Here is a 9,825-nt window from a genome sequence, read left to right as displayed (position 1 = left end):
CCCCCACGTTGCGGTTGGAGAAGGAGGGCTGGGTGCAGACGGTGGACTCATTTCCAAAAGGGCCAGGCCCACGTGACCAGGGGGCGGGGCGGGCAGAGACTCCAGCACCTGCGTGCACCTCGCAGCCGGTGGGTGGCAGGGGCCCTTTCCCGCCGCGATCCTAAGTGTTTCTCCCGGTCCCAGGGACCCCTTCCCACTCCGCAGAAGCCACTACTGTGCAGGAGAGGGGCCCACATCCATCTAACACACGTACGCGCGCATCTGCGCAAAGTCCGCTAAAAGAAAACCACACGACTTCTCTTTAGACCCTCGTCCTCCAGGGAACAAGTGTGTAATTTTTAAAGAGCCCCACGCGTTCCCATTTCCTTGTCCGATGCCACGCGGGTGGGACGTCCTCGCCGGCCCGCTGCCCTCAGGTCCTCCAGAGCCGCCGACGCTCTACGCGACCGCCTCGCAGCCAGCTCGCGTCTCTCTAGCCAGCTCGTCCTCTCTATGGTTCGAGCACAGCTTCCGGTGGCGGGACCCTGGGCGGCGCACGCGGGAAAAGCTTCCCCAGTGTTCCCCCCTCATCCCCTGTGTCCCCGCCCCCCCTCCCCCGCGTCCCTCTGTGCGCCCACCGCCCGCACCCGGGCCGTCGCGAGGCTGCAGCTTGAGGAGGTGGGTGGTCACCGTCCCCGTGCCCAAGGAGGACCGAGTCCCGCTCCCCCCGCGGGACGCTCCAGATGGGCCGTTCCGCGTTCGAATCCGCGGGCAGCGGGCGAATCCATTTTAGGGGGAGGGGGGAACCCGGGTCTGGGGTCGCGACGCGCGGGGAAGCGCTGGGAGGGGAACTCTGCGCTCTGAGCTGGGCTTGGGCGCGGGCGAAGTGCGGGGTCCGGGCAGGCCCTGGGGTGCCGCTGCTCGTTGCCATGGCGCCCGGCGGAGCGCCCAGGGTCTGCGCTTGGTTGGGGTGTAAGCGCTGCTCCGGGCCCGGCCCTCTCGCAGGGGCTGGGCCCGCCCTCGGGGTCGGCAGCGCCCGCCCGCAGGCGCCCGGGCGGCGGCGATCCCGGGCGGCCCGGCGGACCCGGGGCGGCCGCCCGCCCCATCCGCGGGCAGAGCGCGCTGTTGTCTTTCGTGCTCACGTGTCTCCCTCTTGAATTCAGATCCCCAGCCTGCCGAGTATCTGCACACCCATCCAGGAGTTGGGGCCCAGCTCCCAGGTGAGGCCAAAAGGGGCAGGTCAGCATGGCAGAAACGCTGGAGTTCAACGACATCTACCAGGAGGTGAAAGGCTCCATGGTAAGCAGGGCTTGGGCTTTGGACGCGGGTGGAGGGAGGGAAGGGGAGGGGAGGGGAGGGGAGGGGAGTAGACTCTCTGAGGGTGTTGCTACTTTGGAAGAGGAGTCAGAGTATCCCATGTATTTGGTGTTTCCCCAACAAAAGGCAACAGTGAGAAGAGTACAAGAGTTACAGGCTCTCAGGGTTTGAAGGGACCCTATCTGCTGCTCAGTCCTGAATCGTGAAACTGAGGCCCTGCAAGGGTTCTGGATGCCAGAGGCAGGATTAGAATCCAGGCTTCCTGGCTACTTGTCCCGTTTCACTGGCCCCCGCCACTTCAGCTGTTGTTTCTGGATTGATATCTGGCCAGCCTAGAATACGGTGGGTGCTGGGCGGCACCATACCCCATATGGACTGTGTGCCTTCCTTGTGCATTTGGTCCTATTTTTCCAATAGAATGATGGTCGGCTGCGGTTGAGCCGCCAGGGCATCATCTTCAAGAACAGTAAGACGGGCAAAGTGGACAACATCCAGGCTGGGGAGCTGACCGAAGGCATCTGGCGCCGCGTGGCTCTGGGCCATGGACTTAAACTGCTCACAAAGAACGGCCATGTCTACAAGTATGACGGCTTCCGAGAATCGGTGAGGTGTCCTGTTGCCATAAACTCCCTTTTAATGGTGCCATCTTGTTTAATTTTAATCTTCCAGAGAGAGTTGGGCCTCCTTCCTCTGATAACCGTGCGGTTACTTGTTTGGGCTTCGTAGAGCAGAGCCATTGAGGCCATTAAGCAGTCGGCGGTGTTCAGCTTTGGGTGTCAGTCTCGGAGTGTCTTTGTGCCTTGACTTCCAGAAGATTTTCTGCCATTTTGGTTTTTGGGTGGTTTCTGCTTGTTGCCTTTAACCAAGTGCAGAGTCTTAGCTTGATGCTTTAGTTTGGGTTTTGCTTTTCCATTTTGAACTGCTTGAGTTAAAGACTTTACTTAATTTTAATGTCCACTTCATTTTAATGTTCACTTTCATTAAAGCAATACCTACACAAAGACAGCACTGTGAGGCCCATAACCACAAGCTGTCAGTTCCTCCCAGAGATCCAGTCCCCAGAAACAACCTCTTTCAACATCCTTTTAAACAGTTTTATAGCTGAGACCCTAAGTCAGCATGGATTTCTGATAAAAGGTATATTGGGGCAATTTCTCAGAAATAGATAATCCCAGAATGTTCAAGTTTGTGTTAAAACCACCAGGGTTACTGGGATTGCTCTCTCCACTCCACCCGCAGGAGTTTGAGAAACTCTCTGATTTCTTCAAAACTCACTATCGCCTTGAGCTAATGGAGAAGGACCTGTGTGTGAAGGGCTGGAACTGGGGAACGGTGAAGTTTGGTGGTGAGTCCTGGGTCAGGTTGAGGTTTGGGGAGAAGGTAGGATAAAGGGTGTCAGCCTTTAACTTCTTTTGTTTTCTGTCACTTGTCTCTAATTTACTCTGTTTGTAATTCATCATGTATTTATTGAGGACCACTGTGCCTGGTCTTGGGGGTACAGTGTGAACAATGTGCCCCGTCCTCAGGGCACCTACGTCTGGTGGGAACGTGGTTTATGCAGACTCAAGGGGAGGAGCTGTGGCTTGATAGTCCTTTCCCCACAGGGCAGCTGCTTTCCTTTGACATTGGTGACCAGCCGGTCTTCGAGATACCCCTCAGCAATGTGTCCCAGTGCACCACAGGCAAGAACGAGGTGACACTGGAGTTCCACCAGAATGATGACGCAGAGGTATCGCTCATGGAGGTGCGCTTCTATGTGCCTCCCACCCAGGAGGATGGCGTGGACCCTGTTGAGGTGAGGCCTCCCCGGTCAGTTTGGGGGCAGATGGTGCCGAACAGGGCTGGCTGGCCCGGAAGTAGGACCTTCCGCTCCATTTCCGGTGTGTGCTTTTGCAGGCCTTTGCCCAGAATGTGCTGTCTAAGGCGGATGTGATCCAGGCCACTGGAGACGCCATCTGTATCTTCCGGGAGCTGCAGTGTCTGACTCCCCGAGGTCGGTACGACATTCGGATCTACCCCACCTTTCTGCACCTGCACGGCAAGACCTTCGACTACAAGATCCCCTACACCACGGTGCTGCGCCTTTTTCTGCTGCCCCACAAGGACCAGCGCCAGATGTTCTTTGTGGTGAGCAGACACCACCGGGGGTGGGTTTACCTGGATTCTGCCTGAGTCTTTGGCAGATGGATTTCACTGGAGTTTAGTTAAGCAGCAGGTTCCCGTGGGGCACCCCCCGGTGCTCAGGCTTGTCGGCCCTCCCTTCCCAGATCAGCCTGGATCCCCCCATCAAGCAGGGCCAGACGCGTTACCACTTCCTGATCCTCCTGTTCTCCAAGGACGAGGACATTGCCCTGACCCTCAACATGAACGAGTGAGTGCTCCTTGGACTCGTGCCCCCTCTGTCCCCAGGAGAAGGCGGCTGTGCTTGTTACCGCCTCTTTCTGTTTGTAGGGAAGAGGTGGAGAAGCGCTTTGAAGGGCGCCTCACCAAGAACATGTCGGGGTCCCTCTATGAGATGGTCAGCCGGGTCATGAAGGCGCTGGTGAACCGCAAGATCACGGTCCCGGGCAACTTCCAAGGGTGAGCGTGCAGCCCCGGTCCTGGGCTGTGGGGGTGGGGCGTGCCACGTCTCCTTGGCAAATCCCTCTGGGACGGGAGCGCAGCCCCTTACGGGCCTGGTCGAGTTGTATCTTGATGGGGTCAAGTCACCCGCGTCGGAGCAGCATTAGTGAGGTTCACTCGCTTGAGGGCCTGAGCATACGTGTTCCTCCCGAGAGATATACCCTGCGGCTCCATGACACCTGCTGCTAGGCAGGCACTGACTGGGCTTCCTGCGCCCTCCTCCAGGCACTCCGGGGCCCAGTGCATCACCTGCTCCTACAAGGCAAGCTCTGGATTGTTGTACCCGCTGGAGCGGGGCTTCATCTACGTCCACAAGCCACCCGTGCACATCCGCTTCGATGAGATCTCCTTCGTCAACTTTGCCCGTGGCACCACCACCACGCGTTCCTTTGACTTTGAAATCGAGACCAAGCAGGGCACTCAGTATACCTTCAGTAGCATCGAGAGGTGAGAGCCTCTGCCAGTCACTTCCTGGGCATCCTGGTCTGATCCAGCCATGACTGGGAGGCCCAGGCCCCCTCCTGGCCTGTGACTTGTCCCTGACTTCAAGCCTTGAGCAGAATTTGTCTCTTGCTTCCCTGGGATTTGGTTCTTCTCCTTGAGCTGCTCAGCCTTTGGAAGCCTCTGTGTTGCTTTCTCTCTGTACTTAAAAAAGAGTTGTTTTCCTTATTACTAAAGTTCTGTGTTCAGTACTAACCCTCTCCACTCCCCCCATGATGGAAATGCTATCTCTCTCTTTCCTGGAATGAGCTCGGTGCCTGAGAACACAGCAGCTGATGTTTATCGAGTGCTCACTGTGGGCTAAGCATTTCACAAACATCTTCACTCTAAGTCCTCATAACAACTGTGAAATGTGAAATGGACCAGTAAAAAGATGAAAAGTCCCCTCCTCTGGCATCCTCCCCTGCTTGGTGCATGTTTGGTAACTAGGTACACACCCCTCCCCACTTTTTCTTCTCAGACCTCTTGAGAGCTGTACAGGTTCCTCTTTGAAGAGTAGTGTCAGACTCTACCGCTGTCTTCCTAGGGTCTCTGAGCTCTTGGGTTGGATAATGTGGTCAAGAGCTTCAAGCCCCACAGTCTATCCCGGCCCATGGTGTCAGAACAGCGTGCAGTCCCCTCTCGTTGGCCCTTTCCGTCTGGTAACTCTGCATCTCCCCTCACAGGGAGGAGTATGGGAAGCTGTTTGATTTTGTCAATGCAAAAAAACTCAACATCAAAAACCGAGGATTGAAAGAGGTACCGCTGTGTGTGGAAAGGAGGAGCCTCTCCTGTTCTTTCTGTGGTGGGGAAAGGGGCAGGGATTCTTCCGGCTTCTTTTTCACTCTCTCTTCTTTTCTTGCCCTTATAGAAGAAAGAGGTGCGTGTGACCCTTCCCCCTCCTGGTGCAGGTTTCCTCAGCATGACCTTAGATCAGTCTCTGCAGCCCCTCAGGAGCCCCCAGTGGCATTGGGAGAGGGAGGGGCTTGGGCTAACCCAGTTGGCAGGAAGTCTTCGGGGCGTTGGCCCTGCACGCTGGCTGTGTGTGGACAATTCAGCCCCAGAGTCTTCTGGGAGCTGCTGCTCTGATCTTACTCACAGGCATGGGGGAGCGCTTTTGAGTGTGCAGGGGCTCTCGCACCAGGGTGAGTTGGCCCTTACTCCCATCTCTCCTCTGGGTAGGGCATGAACCCAAGCTATGACGACTATGCCGACTCTGATGAAGATCAGCACGATGCCTACTTGGAGCGGATGAAGGAGGAGGGCAAGATCCGGGAAGAGAATGCCAACGACAGCAGCGATGACTCAGGAGAAGAAACCGGTGGGCTAGCCTGGCAGTGCCGGGGTGTGGGGGTGGTCAGACTTCCCGGTGTCCAGAGCCGGTGTCTGGGTAAGCGGGCGGGATTTCCACGGGTAAAGCTGATGAATCCTGTGTTCTTTTTCAGATGAGTCATTCAACCCAGGTGAAGAGGAGGAAGACGTGGCAGAGGAGTGAGTTTTGGTTCCACCTCTTAGGGGTGAGGTGGTGGCATGTGAGCTTAAACGAACCACAGATTTCTGCACATTGCTTGTGTCCCAGCATAAGCTACTGACCTTCAGTGAGGTGATAGGTGGAAATGCTTCAAAAATGGTCAAGGGCTCTGTAAGTGCAAGGCATGTCCTGAAGCCAGAAAGTGTAGTGGGAGAGGCTGGGCTGAGACTTACCAGTGGGAGTTCCTGGGCTATCATTGAATTTTAGCTTTTTCACCTGTGAAACAGCAGTAGTGCCCCTGTATGGATTGAGACTTTTGATTGCCAGTGTCAGAAATATGACTCAAATTGACTATAGCATAAAAGGGAATTTTGTGAGTTCATGTAATGGCAGTCCAGGGATAAGATTGACTTTAGGCATCTGTATTGAGGTGCTCAGCAGCTGTGGGGAATCTGTTTCTGTTCCTTTGGATTTCCTTATTTTTAGGTAGGTTTGCCCCATGCAGTGCCAAGTTACCCTCAGGAGCTCTGGGCAGGCTTAATCCAATTGGTTTGACACCAGGAGTGCCTCTCCTTTCAGGGCAGTAGTAAGCAGCCTGGTTACACAGCCCTTCCGAGTCTGAGTTACGAGCATGTGCTCTCATGGGCCAGATTTAGGCCATGTATCCACCCTTAGTGCCTACGGTTGGGTGAGCCTGTCCTGAATGGTGGCACAGTGGTTTCCAACAGAAAATTGGGACTCTTTTAATCCAGAAGAATCAGAATAAATGTTGGGGAGAAACAGAAAAAATCTAGAGGAGTCCACTATCTCTCCTTGCGACATGCTTGTTCGTAGTGAGTCAGTAACGGCTTATGAAAATGCCTTGAAAACTGTTCAGCACCATGCAGGTCTAGGTAGTCCTACTTTCTGCGGAGTTCTGTATGTATCAGATAGGACTGTTAATTACATGGTTATGTACTGGGTTAGGCTGGAGCTCTTTCCCCCTACGTTTTTTTAATAACTATCTTTTTACCAGAAACACTATAGGGTAGACTAAGATGGGTAACTCAAAGGAAATGGTGAAGTAGACTTGGAGCATGTTGATGAGACAGAATTTCTGTCCCCAGATGCTTGGGGATGGAGTGGGACCTGGGTTAGACTGTGACTAAGGAGAGCAGCTGAAGCCCGTTTGCTTTTCTTTGATGCATCAGAGAGCCCATTGCTGTGGCTGGGTCTGGAGAAGGGATGGTGGAAGCCACCTCCGTGAAGGGGAGGAAGCAGAGTTGGGGATGGTGGTGGAGGCTGTGTGGTCCTCCTCCCACTTCCCTTTCTCAGGAGGTGTCTTTGGACTCATTTTCTACCCGTTCTGGAGCCATGGGGTGCCATCCTCCCTCCCTGAGTCTCAGGCCCACTCCCCTTGGCAGGTTTGACAGCAATGCCTCTGCCAGTTCCTCCAGCAACGAGGGTGACAGTGACCGGGATGAGAAGAAACGGAAACAGCTTAAGAAGGCCAAGATGGCCAAGGATCGCAAGAGCCGGAAGAAGCCTATGGAGGTGCGGCCTCTCTTCTGAATGGGAGGTTGCTGGGTGGCCATTCTCGGCCTTCTGCTTACCACCAGTGGGGCCTGTCGATTGGTCCTCCTGGGGCTGCTTTTTGTAGCCAGTGATTTTGGAGTATCTGCTTGGAATTGCTCCTCTCTGGTGCTTGACATAATTAGCTTCTGGGAGGTCTGAATTAGGGGACAGGCTTCATTTGTTCCAGGAAACCAAAGAAAGGGGCCCCTAATGAGCTGGGCACTGGGGTGCAGAGGGGGGGGAAGACATGGGTCCTCGCCCTTAGGGAGCTCTCAGTCTAGCTTGATGCTGTTTAGTCCTTTCTCCATTTCTTCACCAGGTAGGTGATCCAAATAATTCCTTTGGGAGAACGTAGGGGTCTGTGGGATATAGATGGCTGAAGGCATTTGGGTGGTTACGCAGGTGAAGAAAGGCAAAGACCCCAATGCCCCCAAGAGGCCCATGTCTGCTTACATGCTGTGGCTCAATGCTAGCCGAGAGAAGATCAAGTCAGACCATCCCGGCATCAGTATCACAGATCTTTCCAAGAAGGCAGGTGAAATCTGGAAGGGGATGTCCAAGGAGAAGAAAGAGGTGAGTAGCAGCAGAGAGGAGAGGTGGCAAATCTTGTAGCTAATAGAGGGGGTAGGGGGCCATTGGTAGAACTTTTCTGTATAGGTTTTGCCTGCATCAGGGAAGAAATCTCATTCTCTTCTCTCTCTCTCTCTGTCTCTGTGTGTGTGTGTGTGTGTGTGTGTGTGTGTGTGTGTGTGTGTGTGTGAGACAGGAGTGGGATCGAAAGGCTGAGGATGCCAGGAGGGAATACGAAAAAGCCATGAAAGAATATGAAGGGGGCAGGGGTGAATCTTCTAAGAGGTGAGTGTTGGGAACAGAATGGCCTAGTAACTGCTTTTTTGGCAGATATTTTTACAGGTCCAAGTTGAGAATTGAGGTGTTAAAGATAATAGAGATGCCTCCTCTGACTGCAGGAGAGCAGTGCTTCCCAAATCTGGCAGGCAGTTGCCTAAGTATGGGTAACATGCTAGGGAATTCCTGGTCACTGGATAAATATGGCCCATTTTCCTAGAGGGTCAATTTTATTTGAAGGTATGGGATAATTAAATATATATATTACTATTGATCATCCTTCATATAAATTTTTAAAGGTAAAGTAAGAGATGTCAAATATAAATGTTTTGCACATGACTAGGACATGACCCGAGTCTTCTGGTGGTTCATTATGATGCTTTTCTTTGGAGCACTTGGGGTTGGCATGACTTGCTGTTGACATTTATAGTGCAGGGGGCAGTGTGCCTGGGACCTAGAGAGGCCCTGTTGAAGCTGGGGGGAGGTTTGGCCTTGATGATGGGAGCCTGAAGGCCCAGCCCCTGGGCCCTCTTGCTAATGTAGGGACAAATCGAAGAAGAAGAAGAAAGGAAAGGTGAAGATGGAAAAGAAGCCCACACCCTCTAGGGGCTCGACATCCAAGTCATCGTCCAGGCAGCTCAGTGAGAGCTTCAAGAGCAAAGAGTTTGTGTCCAGTGACGAGAGCTCTTCAGGAGAGAACAAGAGCAAAAAGAAGAGAAGGCGGAGCGAGGTACAGCAGGTGTTTGGGGGCTGTGGGCCTGGAAGGGTGAGGGGCATCTGAGTTCAGGGTGGGAGGTGGCAGGTATTTCTGGGTCGAGGTTTGTGGCTGGTCCGTAAGTTATGGGATGGAGCAGATAGGCGGAATTCTGGGTTCTGAAGGCTAGTGTTGGTTTAGGGATGGGGATAGGGAACTGGGGGTCCTTCACCACTGAAAAGCACTGGGAGGGCAACCGGGACTATACCTTTCCCCTTAAGAGACACTTGGTTTTCAGGACTCTGAAGAAGAGGAACTAGCCAGCACTCCCCCCAGCTCAGAAGACTCAGCATCGGGATCTGATGAATAGACCGGAGGAAAATGCTCTCTCCTTGGGCTTGTCCTGTCACACCCCCAGTCTCCTCACCCATGTTTTTGTACCAGTTTCTCATACGAAATGTAGCCTTTGGATTCTGTGCCATCTGAACAAGCTCTCCTGGGGGTATGCACTTTGCTGGGACAGTAGGGGAAGTGTCTCGCTCCACTGCTGCTTCACAAGGATGGCTCTTTATAGTTTGTGGAGAGATGGGGTGGGAATCAGGGCAGTGGGGATTCAAATCCTTGTCCTTTCCCGACCCTTAGGGATATGGCTGCTGCTTGTCCTGTTCAAGTTGCTGCAGCAGGGGTCATGTGAGGTCAGGCCTGTAGCTCCTAACTGGGGCCTATTTCTACTTTTATTTTGTATTTCTGGTCTGTGGAAAAAAAAAAAATCAACATTTAATAAAGGGAACTGACTTTGGAAACCATGTCCTTATGCCTTCTCTCTAGCCCTGTTGTATTGCCTTCACTGCTCTTGGTGGTG

At 53.7% G+C, this 9,825-nt stretch overlaps 1 protein-coding gene across 1 annotated transcript; it reads left to right on the top strand.

The window, feature by feature from the left end:
* Positions 1-499: 499 nt before the first annotated feature.
* On the top strand, positions 500-9,769 carry SSRP1 (structure specific recognition protein 1). Its single transcript, XM_081155288.1, has 17 exons — positions 500-657; positions 1,143-1,278; positions 1,714-1,899; positions 2,536-2,641; positions 2,901-3,091; positions 3,193-3,423; positions 3,564-3,667; positions 3,748-3,876; positions 4,144-4,365; positions 5,085-5,157; positions 5,581-5,719; positions 5,844-5,889; positions 7,273-7,402; positions 7,826-7,996; positions 8,190-8,278; positions 8,813-8,999; positions 9,262-9,769. Exons 2-17 carry the CDS (start codon positions 1,225-1,227, stop codon positions 9,331-9,333), a joined length of 2,130 nt encoding a protein of 709 aa, XP_081011414.1. The 5' UTR covers positions 500-657; positions 1,143-1,224; the 3' UTR covers positions 9,334-9,769.
* Positions 9,770-9,825: the final 56 nt, after the last annotated feature.

This window comes from Miniopterus schreibersii (assembly GCF_964146895.1).
Source record: "Miniopterus schreibersii genome assembly, chromosome: 12".
NCBI classification, from domain to species: Eukaryota; Metazoa; Chordata; class Mammalia; order Chiroptera; family Miniopteridae; genus Miniopterus; species Miniopterus schreibersii.
The sequence above is the reverse complement of the archived record's forward strand: the minus strand, read 5'-3'. Positions and strand labels throughout refer to the sequence as shown.

What these genes read in the sequence shown, in the direction of transcription:
- SSRP1 (XM_081155288.1), top strand. Translation starts at nt 1,225, where the DNA reads ATGGCAGAAACGCTGGAGTTCAACGACATCTACCAGGAGGTGAAAGGC. An exon ending in AGGAGGTGAAAGGCTCCATG is followed by an intron (nt 1,279 to 1,713) that starts GTAAGCAGGGCT and finishes TTTTTCCAATAG; the next exon opens with AATGATGGTCGGCTGCGGTT. An exon ending in TGTCCAAGGAGAAGAAAGAG is followed by an intron (nt 7,997 to 8,189) that starts GTGAGTAGCAGC and finishes TGTGTGAGACAG; the next exon opens with GAGTGGGATCGAAAGGCTGA.